The sequence below is a fragment of the Carassius gibelio genome, chromosome A17 (genome assembly GCF_023724105.1).
Source record: "Carassius gibelio isolate Cgi1373 ecotype wild population from Czech Republic chromosome A17, carGib1.2-hapl.c, whole genome shotgun sequence".
Taxonomy (NCBI): Eukaryota; Metazoa; Chordata; class Actinopteri; order Cypriniformes; family Cyprinidae; genus Carassius; species Carassius gibelio.
In genome coordinates this window covers 7677609-7702387 of record NC_068387.1, presented here as the reverse complement: position 1 = coordinate 7702387, position 24779 = coordinate 7677609, and the positions used below count along the sequence as shown (strand labels likewise).

The window sequence follows — 24779 nt, the reverse complement described above, 5'->3', positions numbered from 1 at the left end:
GCACCTGGACCAGAGCATGCGAGACTCTGCTCTAGGATAAGGGAGCGCACTAAGGCTGAGGCCGATCTCCACCGGTCAAAGCCTCCCGTTTACGTTGTGGGTCAAAAGGTCTGGCTTTCTACCAGTAGGTTAAGTGCAGGCGAAAAAGATGAGTCTTTAGATGTTTCTTGAAAATGAGTAAAGACTCCGCTGTACGAATTGAGATTGGGAGGTCATTCCACCAGCTGGGCACAGTCCAGGAAAAGGTCTGTGAGAGTGATTTTGAATTTCTTTGGGATGGCACCACAAGGCGTTGTTCACTTGCAGAGCGCAAGCTTCTGGAGGGCACATAGGATTTAACCAGTGAGTTTAGGTAAGTTGGTGCCGTGCCAGTGGTTGTCTTGTAGGCAAGCATCAGTACCTTGAATTTGATGCGAGCAGCTACTGGTAGCCAGTGTAACCTGATGAGGAGAGGAGTAACATGAGCTTTTTTTGGCTCATTGAAGACAACCCTCGCTGCTGCATTCTGGATCATTTGCAGAGGCTTGACAGTGCATGCAGGAAGGCCCGCCAGGAGAGCATTACAATAGTCCAGTCTGGAGAGAACAAGAGCTTGGACAAGAAGTTGGGTTGCTTGCTCTGACAGGAAGGGTCTAATCTTCCTAATGTTGTATAAGGCAAACCTGCAGGACCGGGTCGTTGTAGCAATGTGGTCAGTGAAGCTTAATTGATGATCCATCACAACTCCTAGGTTTCTGGCTGTCCTTGAAGGAGTTATGGTTGACGAGCCCAGCTGTATAGAGAAGTTGTGATGAATCAATGGGTTAGCTGGAATCACCAGTAGTTCAGTCTTTGTAAGGTTAAGCTGAAGGTGATGGTCATTCATCCAGCTAGAAATGTCACTCAGACAGGCTGAAATGCGAGCAGCTACCGTCGGGTCATCAGGCTGGAATGAGAAGTAGAGTTGGGTGTCATCAGCATAGCAGTGATAAGAAAAGCCATGCTTCTGAATGACAGATCCTAAAGATGTCATGTAGATGGAGAAGAGAAGTGGTCCAAGTACTGAGCCTTGAGGAACCCCAGTAGCAAGGTGGTGTGACTTAGAAACATCACCCCTCCAAGACACACTGAAGGATCTGTCAGAGAGGTAGGACTTAACCCACAGGAGAGCAGTTCCAGAGATCCCCATCTTTCTGAGGGTGGACAGGAGAATCTGGTGATTAACAGTGTCAAAAGCAGCAGACAGGTCCAGTAAGATGAGTACCGAGGATTTTGAAGCTGCTCTTGCCAGTCGCAGGGCTTCAGTAACCGAGAGCAGAGCAATCTCAGTTGAGTGGCCACTTTTGAAGCCAGATTGGTTGCTGTCCAGGAGGTTGTTCTGTCCAAGGAACATTGAAAGCTGGTTGAACACAGCCCGCTCAAGTGTCTTTGCAATGAATGGAAGAAGGGAAACCGGTCTGTAGTTTTCAAGAAGCGCTGGATTTAGAGATGGTTTCTTGAGCAGTGGGCTTACCCGAGCCTGCTTGAATGCTAAGGGAAATGTTCCAGATTGTAGAGAGGAGTTGATAATGTGAGTAAGTGAAGGTATGACTGAAGAAGAGATCGCTTGAAGGAGGTGAGTGGGGATAGGATCAAGTGGACAAGTAGTAGGATGATTGGACAGGAGAATTTTGGAGACGTCCATCTCTGAGAGTGGGGAGAAGGAGGATAAAGAGTGTGCATCAGTCATTGTGAAGTTTTCCTCAGTCGGTGGTGTGGAGAATTGTTCACTGATGGATCTCGTCTTATTTGTGAAGAAAGCTGCAAAGTCGTCCGCTGTAAGAGTCGATGGAGGAGGTGGAGGCGGCGGATTAAGAAGAGAAAGTCTTGAATAGTGTCCGAGCGTCACAGCAGCTGTTAATTTTGTTGTGGTGGTAGGATGTTTTAGCTGTGAAGACATTTGCATCCGTAGAGTTTTTTGATTTCTGCCATTTCCTCTCTGCAGCCCTGAGTTTAGAGCGATGTTCACGGAGAACCTCGGACAGCCAGGGGGCAGATGGGGCAGTGCGTGCTGGTCTAGACAACAGTGGGCAAAAGTTGTCCAAGCAAGATGTTAAAGTGGAGCAAAGAGTGTCCGTAGCACTGTTCGTGTCCAGAGCAGAAAACTGAGAGAATGGTGGAAGAGAGGATGAAACCACAGCAGATAGGCGAGATGGAGAGAGTGAGCGTAGGTTCCGTCGAAAGGTGACCTGCGTTGGAGTGTGTGCCACTTCAGGAGTAAGTGCTAGGTTAGCAGTAATGAGGAAGTGATCAGAGGTGTGCAGTGGAGCAACTGAAGAGGTGTCCACAGAGCAACCACGCGTGTAGATGAGGTCAAGTTGGTTGCCCGATTTGTGAGTCGCTGTAGTGGACATTAGCTTGAGATCAAATGAGGTGAGCAGAGTTTTGAAGTCAGCAGCCTGGGGTTTATCTAAGTGGATGTTGAAGTCACCAAGCAGTACCAGAAGAGTACAATCTTCAGGAAAGCTTGATAGCAGCACATCCAACTCCTCCAAGAAGTTTCCCAGTTGACCTGGAGGACGATAAATGACCACAAAGTGGATTTTAACAGGGTGGGTTACAGTAATGGCATGTGATTCAAATGAACCAGTACCTGTAGGTGATGGCTGAAGTTCAAATTTCCATTCTTTGGATATAAGGAGACCCGTACCTCCACCCCTCCCAGTGGTACGAGGAGTGTGGGAACAAGTGAAATTAGTAGAGAGGGCTGCAGGGGTGGCAGTATCTTCAGGTTTGATCCAAGTCTCTGTCAGTGCCATGAGGTTGAGACCGGAATGGGTAGCAATAGATCACATGAAAAATAATTAACATATTATTTATCAAATGAAAAATAATTAACATATCAGTTTTATAGGGTTATGAGTTGAAATATAATCTCAGATTCAATTAATTTAATACATCATAAAAAAGAAGAATGAATAAATATCAATAATGAGTAGTAACATAAGTTCAAGGCTGCTTGTATAATAAAAGAATACAAGGATGTTTCAAATATGCGAATTAGCATTTTTAAACATTCAAATTCCCATACGCTGCAACTCGTGTGCTGTAACACATCAGTAATTTATCTTAATCTACACTTTTACTTTTCCTGATCTTACTTCCTGAATTTTAATTCTGAGACAAACAATCCTTACAGAGAGCTACATAGTGAAAAAAATACTACTATAGAGAACAAACCAATCTGGAACTCAGGAAATTAAGCCAATTGGGATGCAGATAATTCCCAGGGTACTTCATATGTGCAGGCAATCCAAGGGAATAAAAAGGGGAGGCCAAAAACAGCGGGATAATGAACAGAGGTGAAGAGGCATTCCTGTGCACAGACCACATCACAAGTGGGCAGAAACAGCATGATAATAAAAGTGGGTAAAAAGACTATAAAGTCAAAGTGCCCTCTGGGCTGCTGAGTTCCGGGTAAACCATGCCGCACCGAAGCATGTGACTTTTAGCTCAGTAACAACGTCATTTAGACTGCTTTTGTGTTTCATTATGTTTAGATTACTTGAAATGAATTTCAAATTAAACTGCCTCACTGATTTCATTTCAAGTGTTTTTGAGAAACTGGATATTTTAGTTGGACTCTAAGAGTAAGAGTGCACAGTGCTCTTACCGTTTCTACAGTTTATATTATGTGTGCTGTACAGAGTATGCACATTTCTTTATCCATGGAATACACTAATGGCCTACTACCAAATGATGCATGAAATCAAAAATACAAAACCAGTGATATTGTGAAATATTATTACAATAACTGTTTGCTATTTCATTTCATTTATTTATTTATGTATTATTATTATCATTATTTTCTTAAAGGCAAAGTTGAATTTGGAGCAACCATTTCTCTACTCTTCGGTGTCACATGGTCCTTCATAAATCATTCTAAAATGCTGATTTGGTTGTCAGTTATTATCTCTGATTATTTCTGTTATAAATAATGGTTCTTATTATTTTCGGTGATGAAATAGATTTTTGCTGCTTAAAATTTTTATTGAAACTTTTTTTTTTTAGCAGAAGACTTTCCACAAAAATATTAAGCAAATGTTTTCATCAATGGAAATATGACATGTTTCAGGGCTATGACTTTTCCACCTTTTTTATCATCTGATTGCCTAGAAAACTCCATAATTTGAGCTATTATGTCTGTATCTGTATGCCAAAAAGGCGTGAGATAAATTACATGCCAAAATCTAATACTTCATTTTAAGGTTTGTTCAAAATACTACTATAGAGAACAAACCAATCTGGAAATCAGGAAATGAAGCCAATTGGGATGCAAATAATTCCCAGGTAGACCGTTTACTGTGCACTACTGTGCATTAATTAATAGTAGGCCATTTACTGTGCACTACGCAATAAGCAATAGTATTTTATTCTCATGAGTAGCCTGATTGGTCCAGCTGTGTTCTCAATCACACATGCCTGTCTGAGATATGACATTTGACCTGACTCCTAGGCCTCCTGACAGGTGACCCCTGGTGCTGGGGAGCACGGCCTGTTTGGCAGGTGCTCCTCCAGACAGACACAAATGACTCACACTGCAACACCTAAAGGCTGGTTCACACGGCAGGATAATTAGGCCGATTTTAGTCCCGATTCACCCCTTCCGACAATCTTAGGATGCTCCGATTATCGTAAAATAATCTGATCAAATATTCCTGCCGTGTGTCGTGTGTTAAGACCGCTCTCCTCTGCTCGGAAGAACGTCGGGACCGCTCCGATCTCAAATCGGGGATATCCAACATGTTGGATTTATTTGGCCCGATTTCTTCTCGTGTGTGGTGTCCCCCGAGGACAAACAATCATGCAGCCTGTGGACTGTGGCGTGTAGCCAATCAGAAAGCGAGGTGACAAGGCAGTGATAGTATCGGGAAACAAAATCAAAACAGCCGGCGTATATAATATAACAAATACAAATAAAGTCGATGGGCATAACTACATCCACAACTGCAGTCCACCAGAGTACATTGAAACGAATATATGAATGTTTATTTCAACGGTTATTAATCAGTGTAGTACGTAACAACATTTCTATGAGCTAAAACAACAACTTAACTCCATATCATGATGTAGCAAGTATAGTCCATGCTCGCGTTGTCTCCACCTCTTTGACCATCGCCTTTTCTTGTTTTTCTTATGTTTTTTTCCCCGTTAAAAACAAAGCACAAACTATGGCCACTGCATTCTTTTCGTCCGCCATGATTGTTTACTCTGAAGTCACGTTTGATCTCGAGGGATTTTGCGAGATTTCCCGTCTGACCTGGGAATGCTCGGGATTCAAATCGGTTCGTGTGTGATGTGTTGATATTGCCGTGTGGCTGCACACCACACACGGAACGACCAAAACTGTTAGACCCGTGATTTTTTATCGCTGTGTGTGGGGTCTCTCATATTTGGAAAATCGGCCGACAATTTTTAAATCGTCCCGTGTGAACCAGGCCTTACATGCCCCTTTCCAATTTCACATGCTATTTTGCTTTAACTATTAAGTGCATTATTGTCTAAATGACTGCCCTTCATGAGCTCTAATGTTCTTTATAATGGCTTACAGAGTTTTGCACGTGTGCAGAACTGCTTATGCAAGATCCAAATTTCACACAAGGGCTGAATTTAGTTTATGGCAACATTTGGACTGAATCTGACAAAATAATGCATGAAATGGACCGCTTCTTTTAATCAAACGTCTCAAATTGCCCATGCCATGCTTCTTTGTTGATAAATAAACATTCAGAATTGAGCTTTTTAAATTGCATTTACTTTCCTGAATTGAGGTTGCAAAGAGGTAATACACATCCATATATAATACTTTCAGATTATTATGAACGAAAGAAAGAAACTCACCATAAAGTCTTGGCAAAACGTGCAGGACTAATGAAATTCTCTATTTTATTTATTTATTTATTTATTTTTAATTTTTTAGTGTCGTTCCAGTTCAGCCTAACCTCACGTCTTGCATAAACGATTCTATGAAATCAAGTAATTTTTGTTCCTTGACAATAAGAAGTCATGCACGCAACAAACTGCCACGCTATTTAAAAGTGCTGTAGTGGCTGAACCTTTGAGCTTGAAATCAGAAGGCTGCTGATTCGATGCAAGAAGAAAGCCAGGTCATTGATATGAACCTGCAATAAACGTTTAATAGGATTCTATGAATAATGAAATCTACTAAATGGCATCTTGCAGCCAATATTTCTGTACTGTTTCCCTTCATTACATGAACTTGTTCCTTAAACAATTAAGACTTAATTTACTTTATTTTAATGAATAAAGGAAGGCTGAAGTTACTTAGCACAGCATGTAACCACTCCACAAAACATTTTTTTTTTTTGAGTCAGTAGGTCTTTAAGAACAATGGAAATCTATCATCCTCCTCCGCAAAGCACTCGCACACACGCTCTTTCATGTACACATCCCTAAGCAGCTGCGTCATTATACAATTCTTTTGAACTTCACACTGAAAGTCAAAAGCCACATGTGTCAGTGTTAGACACATGCATCCCAGCTGCTTTACAACCTTTATTTCATTTCTCCACCCCACCGCCATCACCAAAATCTTTGACCCAACCGCGTCTTCAAGAGCTTATCTCTGTGCTCCTGCTTCTAAGGGAAGATAAAACTTTGGTACCTCAATGCTCTACTGCATTTCAACAATGATCTCACGTCCTCTTTGGATCGGTCCTTATTCAACATGTATCACTAGACATCTGATCAGTTGTGCACCTGGGAACAGGGAGTTGCCTCTTTTATAGAAGTTTCTTGCTTTCATTGCCATTCCGTACATTCTGAACATGTGGTCTTTTCTTTACTGCTGCCGGAAAGACCGTGTTGGAATGCTGATGGTCTAGGCTTAAATACCTCTCTTTTGAGGCCCCTTCTGTCTATCTGTGATATTGACAGTAATCTGTGCCTCCCTCCGGATTGGTTCTCTCGTTTGATTGGCCGTGATTACAGCTCGGACAGTTTGAGACATTTAAAACATGATGTGGCCTCAGCTGATGGCTGGAAGTACTTCAGGTGGGTGTAAAAGAGAAAACGGGCGGCACACAGTTGTCCCAAGTCTACTATAGACATACCCAATTACTGAACCATTACCGAATGTGAACTATAATCCTTAGGCCATCTTAAAAATATTAAACATATTTAAACCTGAAATTTTAGGTTAATACATCATGACTTTCTTTAAAAAAAAAAAAAAAAAAAAAAAAAATTTATATATATATATATATATATATATATATATATATATATATACACAGTATATATATATATACAGTATATATATATATATATATATATATATATATATATATATATATATATATATATATATATATATATATATATATATATAATAAAAAGTATACAAAAACCAACAACACAAATATCTTTCATGAAATGTTGCACATTAAAAGATTTTAAAAGTAAAAAAGTCAACAGAAAAAGTTTAATAATTTCAGTAAGTTAACACGGAAGCTAACACTTTTGGAAAAAATGCTTAATTGTACTGAATGTGCTCTTGTATATATTGTCACATTAAAGGAAATGCTTGAAAGTACACTTTCTTGACTTTAAAAAGTGCACTTTGTAATGTTTGTAATGTCAAATGAAAAGTTTTACATTAAAGTAAATAAACAATTGTTTTGATCCTTTGTCATGCCTGAAGAAAATACTATAATGTAATACATATGTATTTGTATTTGAATAATGCATTTTCCTTTAATTTCATTTAATACAATTAAGTGTCCAAAACATCATAGTCAGTTTACACTTAAGCACATTATTTTAAGTATCCATGATCTGAATTCCTGTGAGCAAAAGATGAAAAAAAAAAAAATAATAATAATAATAAAAATCCGACAGATTTCTTTCTTTCTCTTTTTTTTGTGTATATTAGCACTGGCTGTCATTTTTACATTGTGATGAACAGACTTAAAAACACAACAGAAATTATTTATGATAAGAACAATACCACCTTACAACTCTTTCTACGACATAATCGAAATGATGTTGACATAGTCTTAAGAGTTTGCTAAACACCGTTTCAAAACTGAATTGGAGAAAAGACCAAAAGGCACATATGATAAATATTTACAACTGGACTGGTTTCATTTTTAAGCCAAATTAATAGCTACACAGTACATGTCAATAAGCAAAAAACAAAAACAAAAACAAACAACAACAACTACAACAACAAAAACACACACACACTCACACACACATTTGGTTTTGTGAAAAGTGGGGACATCCCATAGGCGTAATGGTTTTTATACTGTAGAAACTGTATATTCTATCGCCCTTCACCAACCCTACCCCTAACCCTAACCCTCACAGGAAACTTTGTGCATTTCTACTTTCTCAAAAAAACTCATTTATAAGTGTTTTGAAAAATGGGGACATGGCTTATGTCCTCATAAGTCACCCTCTCCTTGTAATACCTGTGTCATACCCATGTCATTATACTGAGTTGTGTCCTGATATGTCACAAAAACATGCCCCCCCCCCCCCCCCACACACACAGGGAAATACAAAATACCAGACACAGAGAGCCTAAAGTTCCTAAAGTTGAAAGATACATTCATCAAAATAAGGGGTAAATATATTTATATCTCAAATTTTATTGCTGTCTTGAAAGAACTTGGATGTTTCGCTTTTGGAATAGACAAATAGCATTTCCAAAGCCCAGTCAATGATGACATAGAAGTTAACTTTGAGTCAGTGTAAATACATCAAAACAATTAATCAATTTAAAACAGTTACTCTTTTCTCATGCATTCCTGCAAAATAACTACAAGCGATTACCTAGGATGAGAAACAAATCATTGCTAGTGAACACACTCCAGCTAACACAGATGCTTAACAATAAATCACACCAGATGGGACATAAGCTTGGAGACTTTGCAAAAAAAAAAAAAAAAAAGGAATATACTGAATTATTATAAGACCTACACAGAGCTCGTGATTCATACAGGACTCTTCTAGCCAGAGAAGAAAATGGAATTTAAATAAAAATATAAATAAAAACCTTTGTGGTAATGCCATGGTAAAAATGCAGTGGTACTGAAAGATTACCATGTTATTAACATGTCACTCGCTGGTACCTCAAGGAATGCAAATGTATGCAAATACCCAGCATTGATGTATGGAAAGAAGGTAAACATAAGTTTTTCTCATGAAAATTACTGCTAGGCTAGTTATATGCACTCATCAGTTCACAGCAATACTGTACTATTTCTCAGTTGAAGGTTAAAGACTTGATAAAGGCATTGTGAAAAAAATCTACAACAAAACACCAGTTGTTCATTATGTGAGACACACCATATACTTACTGAATAATCCATTTGAAAATAGTAGAGCTAAGTTAAGTGTTTTGTGACATTTACAAAACTGATTTAGCATGATAGTGTTTTTGACTTTTGACTTTTGAATTAACCGCGTGGAACCTACTGATAATTCTCATGCGATGAGATGGTTACCTGTACATTACTAGAGTCTCTCGGGGTGCAGGTCTGAGAGACCGTAGCTAATGTTTGTTGACAGAAACAACTTCGCTCCATTTCTCGTTCACTATCAATGCTCCATTAGTTACGTTGCCAATGTGAACGAAGAAGCAAAACATACTGGTTGAGTGGACACTATCAGAAACAACAGCAAACTGAACAAGAGGCATTTAAAGACAAGCTAATTTCAAAATACTGTAGAGTGTTTTTTATTTTTATTTTATTGACATCCAAAAATGTCACATTCAAACACAACTAAATAATACTGTCTGGATTAGCGGTTAGCATGGATGTGGCAAATGTAGACGCAAACAGGTAATCGCTCAAACTTACAGTCAGTGTTCTCTAACATACATTTTTGTCATATTAATAAGACATTTACAACACAAACAAATGACATAATAAAAATGTTGGACCCTCTTCATATTAAGTGTCCCTGTACGTAGTAACCACAGTTTAAGTACACATTGGAGCATAGTATCTACACCTCTAATGTCTGTGTAACTTTACACATGTAACAACCCACCGAAAGGTATGTGTAAGTACAAATGTGTAACAGGACACTGGTAACAACACCTTTTGGTAAACAAAGTACAAATGCGTAACAGAACTAACAGAACATTTTGGTAAAGTATTACACTTTATATTAAATTTGTCATGTAATTACTAAGTTAAGCTTTACATATCAATTCTGGTTGGTGTCCAGAATGTTACACTTTATATTAAGTGGACAGTTCCTGAGGAGTTACTATGTGAGTACATTGGTATTATAGTTATGCACTAATTCCAACTTGAGATCTAACCCCTCCCACTTTACATATAACTAAATCTACCCATCTCCACCCCCGGATCTCCCATTTCCAACCCTAAATATACCCATCTCCAGCTCCTGGGTCAACTGGTTCCAATTACTCTTATACATATTGTTGTTACAAAATATAGTTATATATGTCCCGTTACACATTTGCACTTACACAAACCATTAGGAGGGTTGTTACATGTCTGTATTTACACAAACATTACAGCTGTAGATACTATATACCAATGTGTACTTACACTGTGGTTACATACTACCTACACATGTAGTTACTTGTTAGTGCACAGGTTTTAGGGGCACTTAATATAAAGTGGGACCAAAATGTCTAGCAATGGGAGAAGAAAGTGCAAATATTTTGGCTCCATGATATCATTTTCATCTTTTTTTTTAATCTTAAGGAACCTCTTAATAATTTCTCAGAATCCTTCGTTGTACTCTTCTTGGTCTGTGCTTTGTGCTATTGCCTCATCTTCTGGAACTTTCTGTCTTCAGACCAGACGACCTACTGGAAAACAGACAGGATGGTGAGACAGGTGAGCGGCGAGGTGTTTCTGCTCAGCTTAGCTGGCGTGCAGATGTGCCAAAACACTGCAGTAGCGTGACAAGACAGCAGCATTCTTGAGATGATCTGCACTCATGCATGCACACGCGCACACACATACATGCAGCCTTGATATAGTCTCCGGTCACACGCACACAACAAATAGGAAGAGAGATATGGGGCAAACAACAAGGTCTGGCATTGCTGTGTTTTGTCTGCGAGCAGAACATCTCCAGATGCACCAAATGCTTTCAAGATGATATGTTCGATGTCAGCTTCAATAATGCACTGGCTTCATTTAAAATCTGCAGTGTGTATGTAAGCATCTTAATGTGGATGGGAGGATGAGAGGCCATGTTTGTTCTCTTTGCGAAGTCATGTGGAAAACAGATCCTTCCCCTGCAGCTGATGTGTAACTCTATGACAATCGACAACAAATCACTGGTGATTTATGCAGACTGCTGCTTTTAGGTATATATATATATAAGTAATTTTTATAACATAAACCCTACATGCAGCATAAAGACAGTATATGTAGTTCACACTGTGTCCTGTACAGTAAAACCATAAAATACAGTGTAGTTGGATCATAATGGCATTGGGAAAAGGGATATTTGGTGTCCGCAGTTTGGGCCATGAGACTCCTTTTGGAGCTATCAGAGCGGACAGATTGCTTGCAGATGGCTACTGTGGAAGTGAGTACAAGAGCTCCAATGAAGAACCCCCTCCTCTTCCCCATAGGGGAAGGGTCTGACAGGCAGAGAGGGGGTCCCGGCCGTGGATACTCCATCAGATGTGCACGTATGTAAATAAGTTCAACAGCAGACATTTGAGGGCAGAGAAATGCAGGTGGATCCTAAGTCAAAAGGAATAGACCTGTTGTATCAGTTAACCTGAATTTACTAAAACACAAACTTAAGTGCTTCAGTTTTATGCAAAAGTTTAATTTACACATACACATTATGTAAACTCCAGTGCCTTCACCAGAACTTATGACCGATTAAAATGTCTTTGTACTTATTAAAACTAGCATTACAGGTATGTGTTTAGGCCACTTTAGTCACCAACAGAAGTGCAAGAAAAATTCTAAGACATGCAGAAATACAATCAGTTGTGTTCAGTCAGTGTTTTTGCCTTACAATAATGTTTGTAATGTAATGTTAAGGCAACAATTTGAGTCAAATCTGGCAGGAAATTTCATATTTACATAATTTGTCCTTATGCATGTTTATGCAATGTCCTAAGTAAATGGCATACTATGGCATGAGATGCTACTTAATTGCTCAGACAATACTTTTTTTTTTTTTTTTTTACATTTTTTTTAACTTTAATTGTCTTATTGATGTCATTAGGAGCCTTTGTAACAGACCTGCCACAAAGCTATGCAAATAAGTTGCAATTTTAGGTTTCAACCACGACAGAGAGGCCAAAGTGTTAACTTCCTTAACTAAATGTTTTCAGTATTAACCATGCTATTTCAAAAATACTGTAGTTTTTCAGTAGCAAGCTACTTTCTCCAACAACTATCACTATAAAATCATGATTTGTTTTAATGTCAGAATGAATTGCAGCATAGCTTAACAGCAGCCTGAGGGATTACACACAGCTGTCTATTCGCTGGAATGTCTGTTTCATCCAAGTGGATCAGTTCGCAAATGTAAATGAACCAATACAAATTATTAATAATACTTTGCAGTAAAATTATGTGGCTGTTTGCCTCTGATTTTTATCATGATTGTTCTACAATTGCCTCCTTACGAAACTTAAATGTAATTTGCAAACATTTGCTGGTTGAAACATTCATCACAGCAAGCGTTCCTATCGAACATAGCTAGTATTTATGTGGTCACAACTTTTGTAGCTAATGGCAATGCAGGGGCGGGTTTGGGGCGAATATGAGAGTTTGTCTTGTTTGTCCGTTAGTGTGTTGAATTCTTTAAGCTCTCAGTGTCTGTGTACTCATTCTACTCAAAAGCCCAATTCCCTTCGGTAATTAACAGGCACCAGAAAAAGGGTCCACTTTGGCCTCTACTCTTTCCGAGTGGTAAAGTGATGAAATGACTGTGTCATTAAGGACACAAAGCCTTTCCCTGCTCACCCCGTCCCCCCTCATCTGATAAAGGCCAGGGAAACCAGATCCACAGTGTCTGAGAGCTGCCTTACCTGACAACTGATCTCGGATTATGCTGAACATTGGAGACCTGGAACGGTAGGCTAGTGCCTTGTGGCAAAAAAGGTGTGCAACAATGTATTGCTGATGCAGATTCAAAATGACTTCTAAAACATTTGGAAGTTTACTACAAATATACTGAAAAAAAAAAAAAAAAAAAAAAACTGGATTTTATATACAGAACACAACATAGTGGATTTCATCTGGTCTTGGCATAGCGACCAATATTGTTTAGTATTCAAATGTTAAAGTCTTTAAAAATTAATCAATAAATGTATTATTATCAGCATGATTCCAATGATGACCCACTAATAGGCGGAATAGGGAGGTGGATGCACCAACAAGGAGGTTATATGACTGCAGCCACTAGCGTCTGTTGCTAGTGCATCTCTTGAGATCGGGGAGTGAGGTTTACCTACACAGCACTTACTCGCTACCCTCCATTACACTCACCCCCCTAAACCTCACTTCCATCCGGGTCACGGCACCAATTTAACCCCTCTCTCCCGGGTCCTCACCGCCACACCTCGCACTCGCTCTGAGTGGACTTCGAACCCATGAGGTGACTCCGGCATGGGAGGTGGATGCACCAACATGGAAGCTAAATAACTGTGGCCACTAGCGTCTGTGGCTAGTGCGTCTTTTGAGATCGGGGAGTGAGGTTTACCTGCGCAGCACCTACTCGCTGGCCTCCGTTACACATGTATACAAAAGGCTACAGAAAAGAAGGGCAATTCACTTTGAGTCAGTGCAAAACATCCCAAGCAAGCAATCTGCTCACTTTTTTACATACTCCATTGAAAACATCACCCTGATGTCATCCACAATTATCGTTAATGACTAAGATGCAACAAATCAGTGTGTCTGCAACATTCTCCCAGCCAGATGCTTAAAGCGTCTTGTACACAAAGCTAATGGCATGCACACACAAAGCCTCTTTCTTACACCAGAGTCACGAGTGAGCCTCATGTCTGCTGTCAAAATTAAAACAATGTACTTGTTGTCCATCCTTCACCACCTGGGCATTTTTACCACTTAATACAATACAGTGGCATGCATTTTGTCTTAAATATGCTTCTAAAAAAACTTTAAACTAAACTAATGAAAAGAAAGTACCAAAATAAGTATTCCAATGTACTGGTAGAATCTGAAGAAATGTGCAGCACAGGTGGGTCCCATATAGTGATATTTGTCCTTAAACAATTAGCTTGGAAGGACGGCCACCCTTGTTTTAAGAGCCTGCTTAATTTCCAACAAAGACATAAAAGCTAAGATCCACATTAGAGGCTAATAATTAGTGCATTTAGTTTTAGAGTTTCTTACATACAATTAAAATAATGCCTGTAAAATAGATGTCACACTTTTCCTTTTTCTTTCAATTATTACTATTATTTTAAATCTGAGACCTCACTATAGTATGTTAACTCTGAACTCTTAAGTAACTATTCTCCAACTATCTTAATTTCCCAACCAAAAATAATAATAAAAATAATGTCAATGCAATGCAATCTGATATCTTTGTCTGTCGCAAGTTTGAGGCGTAAGGTTGGAGCTTTATCTAGCAATTATAATGTCTGCATTTGAAAGGTCTAGTATGGAATAGTGCTAACCATTTGAGGGAGCCATTGGTTTGAAAAAAGTTGAAAATAAAGAACTAAGAAAGGAAGACCACGATCTTTACCATAAAACAAAAAAACAAATTGTCAACTAGCTCCATTGCAATGTATGGTTTCTGAAAAAAAAAAAAAAAAAAAAAAAAAAAAAAAAAAAAAAAAAAAAACATGGTTTGGCTGCTTTTGGACAACTCTAAACTAAAGGTAACCTTGGTCTGGCTGAATGACCAATGACCATCCTAAGTCAGCCAAGACCAGAAAAAAATTGCACTATTCTTTGCTAACACTCAAAAAAGTTATCAGCATTCAAGCAGATAGCGTAAGACTTAGGCATTGCATAAGCACGGTGAGAATATGCTAGTCTTAAGAGAACCAAGTCTTGTTCACAGCAAAGTTAAACAAGTCTCCTTTCCGAGTCAATTTTTCTTTACACATCCTTGCTTTGTACTTCTAATTCGTTACTGGTGTTTTGTTTTGCTCTCCACTATGCTTCCACATTTGTCACCTCTCATCATAGCCTATGCTACACCATCCGCTGGAACGCCACTCTCTCATGAAGGTGCATATGACAGTTAGTGGAAACTAGAGATTTAGATTTTTTTTATTTTATTATTATTATTATTATTATTATTATTATTATTGCTTCAGAATGCATCTATTGACCCCCGCCCCCGTCTATTGAGCCATGTTTTGTACTTTTTAAGATGGATGGATGTGACTTATTAGACTTCAAAATCTCAACACTCATTCAATGCCATTATAAAGCTTGGAAGAACCACGACATTATATATATATATGAGTAAATCATGGGGTAATTTTCATTTTTGGGTGAACTATCCCTTTAATATAACTAACTTTCCAGGAAGCCTTCAGTAATTCACTTGTCTCAGAAAAAAAGTTTTATAAAATCCTTATTATGGTGTAGTAAAAAGCACTCCTGACATTTTTTATTCTGGTGTCTGGATTGCAGTAACTGTAAGTACAGTATTGTAACTAAATAAATGTTACAATTTGTCATACGTTCATTGTCAAACAGCCACAGCCAGATGAAGGAAATTTCTATTGGCTCTCATTGCGTCGAGGACATTTTGGCAGAGCATGATTCCAAATCGCGTCTACATCAGACTCATCAATTTTACTTCTAGTACACTTAAGCGGCAAGACATAAAACTGTCTTTTAGTAGAAGTTTGGCCCACTTCATCAAACCCTCGAGTGTGTACATGGGAGATGAGTGTTGAAAGCAAACTTTTTGGCTGTGGGTAGGAGAAGCCCCATCAGCTCTCCAAATGAAGCAGCTGTTTATCTTGGCAGTGCTAGTCACGGTCCACTGAGCCTGACTTTCTGCCCGCTCCCGGCCACTGTTTTGAGGTTTAAGTGGGCAGCGCCAGGGTAAACACATGAGCTCAGCCCTCACTGGGTCCTTGGTGGCTCTCTGCTAGGCTACCAGAACCCACAAGCCAGGGTAAACAGCAGCTACGCGACTAATAACAAGGGAATCCCACTGGTCGGAGAGCGAGCTGGCTAGAAATGGTGCTAGTGGGCTAGCGAGCTTGTCATCAAATGCTAAACACCTAACTACGAGCAAAACATTATGGCTGGCAAAAACTGACGCAAAGGAGCGAGAGGATGACTTGCCATCATGCTATTAGATACAACGTCTCTGGTTTCTGCTTTACGTCTCTGTCTCCTACACTGCAAAAAAATAATAATAATAATATATATATTTTTTTATTTTTTTTTTAATTGAGACAGTCTTGGTCTCAGAGCTATTACATTTGCCATATTTTCAAATAAACTGTTATGCTTCCAAATAAGTGTTTTTTGTTTTGTTTTTTGTTTTCTGTGGCTCTAAAGAAAATATCACTGAAGACTACCACTTATCAAATGTGAATAAATGGTGCCACAAAGTCTTATTCTAACCAGTTATAAAGTTGCACATGAATTCTGACTGTCTACACACAGGAGCCCAATGAATTAAACCTCATGCTGTAATTTAGCAAAGAGAAACAGGTGGGTCTGGACACACTGAATTATAGAATTTAGATAAATATTTCCTCCCCTTAAGTTCTACTTTAGAGAACCACAAACCAGAGAAGGCCGATATGGAGAAACACATCAGCATTAATATTAAAACCATACTTTCCTTCTCATAACCTGCTAATATACAGCAAAGTCATGACAGCACTAAATTTTTTTACAAAAAATAGAAAGAAAAAAAAGACATTGGGGACGTGACTCTTGGTGATTATTTTGGAAACTTTCTTCTCCCTACTAGATTAATGAGGTTGGAAACATTTTACAGACCTACCAATGCACTTTATTTTTACTTCATTACTTATCTTTGAAGCAGAACAAATGATGTGATCGAGGAGAAGCAAGTGACTCCAAACCTGCTACATTTGTCCAACAAAAGCTGTTAGAAGGGGATGTCTTCTTGTAATAAGTAACATAAGTAGCTAGTCTTTTGGCCAGTGATGAAGTGGCAGAACTTGGTGCGGCTAATGATGGGATGTAATATTATTTGAACTCAATCAGCAGAGGATCAGGTGGATTGTGGGTTGCCTTGGCATCTGGCCCATTTATCTGAGGGTAGAAGTTACTTCCAACTCGAGGGTCAAGTTTTGGCTATTTAACATGACCTAACTACACCACTCTGGGGGCAAAAAGGACATTTGTTTAGACATATTATAGTATATTTATATTAGTGCTGCCAATCTATTAAAAAAGAAATAAATGAATACAGAATTAATCACAACTTTTTATGACTGAAAGTTTTACTTTACATTTTACTTTTGACTATATAGCTATTATACATTACATTAAATTTGAGAGCTATGAAAACATTTATAAAAAATACTTTTAATTTAAGTGAACAAGTGTCACATGTGTTAAAGTGCACTATCCAAACTTAAATAGTTATAATTGATGAACACTTTATAATACAGACTTGTTGTTGGACTCTTTTTTTAAAGAGGACAATCAGCATTTTGTTGTAGAAGTGAAATCTTTTCAAATATGAAAGTATCAAAACGTTATATAAGTTTAAATTTACTGTAAAAAAGGCACTGTATATATGTACAGCCTTATGTTTAAATAAGTTATGTTCCAAATTTTAAGTTGAATTAAAATGCAGAGGTTCCTGTGATATTTCAATTAGGTGTTATACCACAAACAGCCACCAAATGACACCCAAACTCCATTGAAATTGGATTTTTTTGTTTTACTTCTATAACAAAATAACCACCAATGGGATGGAATCTTGAGAGTTAGACCTTTAAAACGATATGTATGTTGTCAAGATTATAAAAAAAAAAAAAGTTTTGATTGTAAAATAACTTAAAACATTTTGTAAAATCACACCCCTAAGTGAGACCGCCCACTTAGGGGGAGGAGACTGCCAAAAGATTTTAAAATACCATTTCTATGGTAACACAATGTTCGATTTAGGGCAGCAACAAAAAATTATTTTAATTAGAACTATTAATCGACTAATCATCAATTATTTCACAGATTAAACAATAGACTTTGAATTATTATTCAGCTTTTTCGATTAGTTAAAATATTGAGTTATAAATATTCTAACAAATAAAGGTAGGCCTAATTACTTAAGCTTTTGAAAAATTGAAATTAAAAAAAATTATGCAATTACATTTATTATACAATAAATTTATAAAACCAATATATATTTGGCACACAGAATGAGATGACAGAGAAACTATTATTCACCATTTAATTAGCTATATGAAAAAAAAGTCCCATGAAAAATACATAAAATTAAAGTAAGTGATGAGATGCTTTATTTTTGGATAAACTGTTTCATTCACAAGATAATCTTAAAATACCTTATAGGGTTATGATAATCAAAACAGTCCTGGGCTAGATCAAGCTTTGATCTCTTCAAACCGAACTAACACTTTAATGAAATGTGTGTGTGTGAATATATATATATATATATATATATATATATATATATATATATATATATATATATATATATATATATATATATATATATATATATATATATATATATATATATATATATATATAATATTAATACTGTAAAGCTGCTTGATTTAAGGCTATTTATTGTATAAAATGCTATATAAATAAATGTGACGTGACTGGACTGGACTTGACTTGACTTTACTGGAGTGCCAAAGTGCAAAGCTTGTGCAAACATCCAAATGGCTGCAATCAGATGCTTCCGTAACTGCTGCTCTCTCACCACTGTCAGTTTTCATTGTGTTTATTTTGTTATTTAGAGTAAAGTGCACAGCATATTTACATATTTATCCATACGTCGCTCAGCTACTTTAGGTTTGTCCGCCTTTGCTCCAAAGCGTTGTGTCTTCTTCTCTTGAATAGGGGTTTTGTGCAACAGAATTCTGTATTCTGTTGACCTGGCCTCACCACTTTCGGTTCAAGCATTTTGCATAAGCTTTGTTAAATATGAAGCAGTTATACTCAAGATGTCTTCAAAGTAAATACCAAAGATTATCATAATGTCCATCACATATGCGGAAACATTTTTATTTTTATTCTTTTCACTAATATACAAATATAAAAAATATAAATATAAATTTATAAATGTATATAAATAAATTATCAACAATAAAAACAACTAGATAGTTTAACTGGATATCTTAAAAGTCCATAGATATCACTATTATTTATTATGGCTGTTAGCACATTCTCCGACAAGGGGAAGCAATGAGACCTCTTTTTTGGGTTTGGTTAGGTGACGTTACACCCTATTGCCTCCAGGAGCACTGAATTATAGTCCTGCACTATAGCACCACACTGGTCAAACCACATTACTGCAGGCTTTTACATTAGATCATATGAGCTCAAACGATGACTCGACAATACAATTATTTGTCGACAATTTTTATTGTTGACATTGTCGATAAAGTCGACTAATCATTTCAGCCCTAGTTCAATTTCAAAATGGTTTTCACAGGATGAATTTTGAGCTTTTAAGCCTTCAAATGATATCTAATTTCATTAGCGGAGGGTGAACCAACTCCAAGGCTAAAAGTTGCCTAATGTTAATGTAATCTATTACCATCATACATTTTTTTTTTTGGCATGTATCAGATATGGTTGTCATGTCATAAAATATTTTAATATGACAGAATGTATCTTTAACTTGATCACAGTTTAATAAAACGTTGTAAGTAACTAATAATTATTGTCTATTTTCTATTTTCCATCCGAGCGTGTGCACTTAACAAATCGCCTCTGGTTGGCCATTGCATTCATAAAATCAACAATCATGTGTGATTGGTTATAATGCGCAAAATGTGTAAAAAGAAATACAATGTGACATGAGCAGATCTAAATGTAATACTGCAATCAACACTTTTCCTTTTATTTTCACTTAATTTGTGACAGCCGTAATAGATTTAGTTGAATTGAGCAGGGGCATTTTTGTCCAATTTGGTCGCATTTTTGCCTCAAGCCACTGTTAATTTCCGACCTGTGGCTAGCGGAAGGCAGAGAGCGGTCAAATGTGTTTGGCCAGTTCACCAGGATGTATAATAAAAAATAATAATATTATTTCCAGATCTAGAGTGGAAGGAGAGAAAAACACATACATCTACTATAAATCATTGGTTCCTGACAGTGGATGCAAATCCAAGATGGCGGAGTGGTCTGATGCAGCGGCTACATCTCTGTTATGCTAATTTCAGCATACAGACCACTTCTGAAACTCACCAAACTGGTTCAAGAACTCATCACAGTTTGGTCAGATGATGCTATCTTAACATAACAGGACTGCTTTCAGTGCACAGACTGGAACATGTTTAATGAGGCAGCCACCTACAACAACCTCACAGACCTGCAGGAGTACACTGAAAGGCGACGGATCAAGACACACCGCGGAAAACGCTATTGGATTCGCATCAGACTGAGAAAGAGAGCTCAAAGTCCTCCTCTACCGAGTATTCTGCTCGCCAATGTCCAGTCTCTGAAGAATATGATGGATGATCTTAGAGCCAGGTTAAGTTTCCAATGGGACATTAGGGACTGTAACATCCTTTGTTTGTCTAAAACATGGCTCATGCCCTCGGTCCTGTGGCTGCTGTAACGCCGAATGATAACTAATCTGTTCTACGAATGGACAGCTGAGGCCAGTAAATCCAAAGGTGGAGGAGTGTATTTCATGATGAACAAGAAAAGGTGTGACCCCAGAAATATCTCCACTCTGTCACACTCCTGCTCGCCTCATCTGGAACTTTTATCCATTATTTACCCCTGGAGTTTTCATCAATCATTGTTACTGCTGTTTACATCCCACCACAAGCAGAGACCAGCTTGGCGTTGTCTGAGCTTCACAGTGTGCTCAGCAGCAACATTAACAAACATCCTGACGCTGCTATTATAATTGCTGGGGACTTTAACACAGCTTTAACAAAGTTTTGCCTAATTTTTATCAACATGTTTCCTGTCCAACCAGAGGACCGAATGCACGTCCTGATTTTGCCAAGTTCGATGTGTTCCTAGGTCAACATATTTTGTTGACCCTGGAACAACATTTTACTCCAAAAATATATTCTTAACCATATCCCTACACCTAAACCTAACCTTAACCATGAGTAATCCCTAAAATCAGAGGAAATGATAGATGAATGACACTGATGTACTAGCACCAAACACTGATTTTAAGCGTTAACTTCACAAAATCTAAAAACTGGTTCTTCAAATCTGATTGGTTAATCACAATGTTGTTCCAGGGTCAACAACGATGTTGTCCCAGGAACATGTCTCACTTGGTAAAATCAGGTTCTGCGGACCGAATACACTGGATCACTGGTTCACTCAGTTTAAGAATGCCTACAAAGCTCGCTCACTACTGGCTTTTGGCAAATCGGACCATGCCGCCATTTTCCTCACATCAGAATATAAACAAAGGCTCGTTCAAGAACCCCCAGTGCAGAGGGTGGTGACATGTTGGTCTGCCCACTCAGAAGCCATGTTACAGGTGGCTCTTGATGAAGTAGGCCTTTTCAGGCAAGTTCATCTGACGTAATCGAGTTCACGGATGTAGCATTAAGCTTTGTAAACATGGTAGCTGAGCAAGCAACTGAAACAATAGCTATTATGACCTTATCTAATCAGAAACCATTGGTGGACAGAACAATCCGTGCAGCAGTAAACAAATGCACTGCTGCGTACAATACCGGTCTCTCGCAGGGGAACATGGGTGACAAAGAGCTGATTGTTGACTTTAGGTAGAGACAGCAGCAGCCCAATACTCTTCTATATGATCAGCGGGACCCCTGTGGAGAGGGTGAGCAGATTCAAGTACCTTGGTGTAAACATCTCAGAGGACCTGTCTTGGACTTCACACATGCAAACACAGGTTAATAAAGCCAGGCAAGACTGTACCATCTGCGACAGCTGAGGAAATTCAGGGTCTCACCAGCAATCCTGAAAACGTTCTATTCAGGGGCAGTAGAAAGTGTATTGACTCAGTGTATCTCAGTGTGGTATGGGAACAGCTCCAGTAAAGACTGTAAAGCCCTGCAGAGAGTTGTGCGCTTAGCTGAGCACATCTCTGGGTCTGCTCTCCCTTTCTGCAGAACATCTACATTAAATGCTGCAAAAGCAGAGCTGTTAAAATCATCAAGGACTCTATCCACCCCAGTAACCATCTTTTCACTTTGCTGCCATCTGGTAAGCATTTCCGCAGCCTGATGGCAAGAACAGAGAGACTTAGGAGGAGTTTCTTCCCCCAGGCCATCAAGCTCCTAAACTCAAAACCAGCCTCTTAACATCTTCAGGTCTCCACTTTAATATTCACTTTATCAGTAAGATATTCATCATTCTCCCTCCAAGTCTCCCTCCACCCATCCTCACCACATTCTACAGAGGAACCGCTGAGGGCGTGCTGACCAGCTGCATCACTGTCTGGTACAGGAACTGTAGTGCAGCAGACCACAAGACCATCCAGAGAACAGTGAATACAGCTGCAAAGATCATCGGTGCCCCTCTCCCCTCCATCCTGGACGTTTTCCTTACACGATGCTCCAGCAAAGCAAATAGTATAATGAAGGACCACACCCATCCCTTCCACAGTCTCTTCCAGCTCCTACCATCAGGAAGAAAGTACAGGAGCATCAGAGCCCGATCCGCCAGACTGCTCAAGAGCTTTTTCCCCAGACTGTGAAAGCTCTGAACTCAAATCACCCCACCCTCCTCTGAAACTCCACACAAACCCCCTACCTCCTGAAACATGAACCAGCTCACCTCCTCCACCCCCAAACACCCCCAACCTTTCCACATCACAAAAGACTTTCTGAAACATTCTTTTTTTTGTGTGTGCAATACAAATCATTTTTGTGCAATTCTCCTCTATGCACACTAGACACTTTTCACACACACTGTTGTATGTACATAATGCCATAAAAGACTCAGAAATATGTGTTTACATCTTGCACTGTTCCCCAGTCAGCTGCTTGACTTACGATGTTTCTCTTTGCACATGCACAGTACTATGTGAAGCATTCATAAAATCTTTATGACTTTCTGTTTCAGTCTATGTATAGGTAAAAATGTATACATATTATATTCAAATTTTAAAATAAAGCTCAACTTGAACTTGACTGCCAGCCGTCCAGGCAGCCGACAACAGACAAGTCATGTGACTTGCCAGAATCAGACTATGAGCAAAGATAATCACTCTAGAGGCCCTATGGGTTGAATGTGAATTTTCCACCAAATTACTCTCCAGAATATTTTTGACCCTGATTATTCTGAGAATAGGTCACTTCTGACTCATACAGCACTCTGACTACAGTGAAAAACTATGATTAAAGTAATAATCTATTGAATTTAGTTCACAAAGAACACATGCACACACAAAAGCAGACACAACGTGGATGTCCATTAAGATGCATCATTCATCCCATCTCCATCATAAAAGGGGAAGGCATATATTGTTCACAACATTGCTTGCACTCTATTCCTATTGTTAATAGATTAGAACTTCTGCTCTCTGCAGCTGCTGAGGCAAATGTTAGTGCGCAAGCAATTAGTCAGGCCTTACTGAACAAATTTGTCCCTTGCCTTGTCCCCTGACTGCTGATGCTGCTTGTAGTGCTACCTGCAAAAAGAAGAACATACAAGAAAGACAGACACATTTTAATAAGTAAAGGATCTGACTGACACATTTTCCCAAACCAGAGCTTCTCCTTTTGATGTTTGCACAATTTTTCCAGTAGTAAGGAACGACTGACTCTGATGTCACTGTGCCAGCATTTGACTCATTTTGTACAGTCACCGTATTTTGGGGTTTGAATAGGCACAATAAGCCTGTTTCTGCCTCAGAATAAAAATACTACTACTACTACTACTACTACTACTACTGATAATAATAATTGTGACAAAGTGTGTATAAAGTACACTGTGAGGTATGAAATTACAATTGTGATGTTTAAAGTCACACTGTGAGATATAAAGTAACACTGTTTGACAAAATCACAAAAGTCATAAATGTTCAATTTGCAGGATATAGTGTTACACTGCAACATATAAAGTCCCAGTGTGAGATATAAAGTCATATGGCTTCACATACAGTAAAGTAGCAATTATGACAAATTAAGTCGCAGTTTGAAATAATAAGCTTACATTGCAAAATATTATGTAACAGTTTGAGATATAAAGTTGAAATTATGAGAAACAAAGTAGCAATAAACTGTTTCCAACTCCGAGTCTGAAATGGGATTCTATATTTACGAAAAAACCCTATGAGACTTCAGGACTTTCTATAATCTTATGGAAACTTACTGTTAAGAAATTTTGCATTAACAATATGCATAAATCATGTAACACATAAAGGGTGGCTGGTGTCAATTTGACGCCAAAAAAGACACAACGTTCCTGTTTTGGATAACAATTATATTTGTAAAAAGTGTGTTTGCAGTGTTGTGATAGTGTAATATTATGTTGAGAAGATGCTTCAATAACATCTACTGTCTACTGGGGTTTGATTAGATAATAGGAAAATACATTTAAATGATTTCGATCAGAAGTAAATTTCAAAAAAGTTGTAAAAACTAGAAGTACTACCTAAAAAAAAGTTGGAAACTGTTTGGAAGTTTGTAGGAACACCAA

At 38.2% G+C, this 24779-nt stretch overlaps 1 protein-coding gene across 8 annotated transcripts in view; it reads right to left on the bottom strand.

The window, feature by feature from the left end:
- Positions 1 to 9708: 9708 nt before the first annotated feature.
- The window catches only part of LOC127933408 (SPARC-related modular calcium-binding protein 1), a 72214-nt gene continuing 57143 nt past the window's right edge, over positions 9709 to 24779 (bottom strand). For 6 of the 8 annotated variants that reach the window (XM_052530406.1, XM_052530399.1, XM_052530402.1 and 3 more), the window contains 2 exons: positions 23733 to 23769; positions 9709 to 10837 (listed from right to left, as the gene is read on the bottom strand). In XM_052530406.1, the coding sequence (XP_052386366.1) occupies positions 10798 to 10837; positions 23733 to 23769 (77 nt within the window). In that variant the 3' untranslated portion in view covers positions 9709 to 10797. Of the gene's footprint in view, positions 10838 to 23712; positions 23770 to 24779 lie in introns of all 8 variants that reach the window. The other 2 variants (XM_052530401.1, XM_052530400.1) reach the window with 2 other exon arrangements.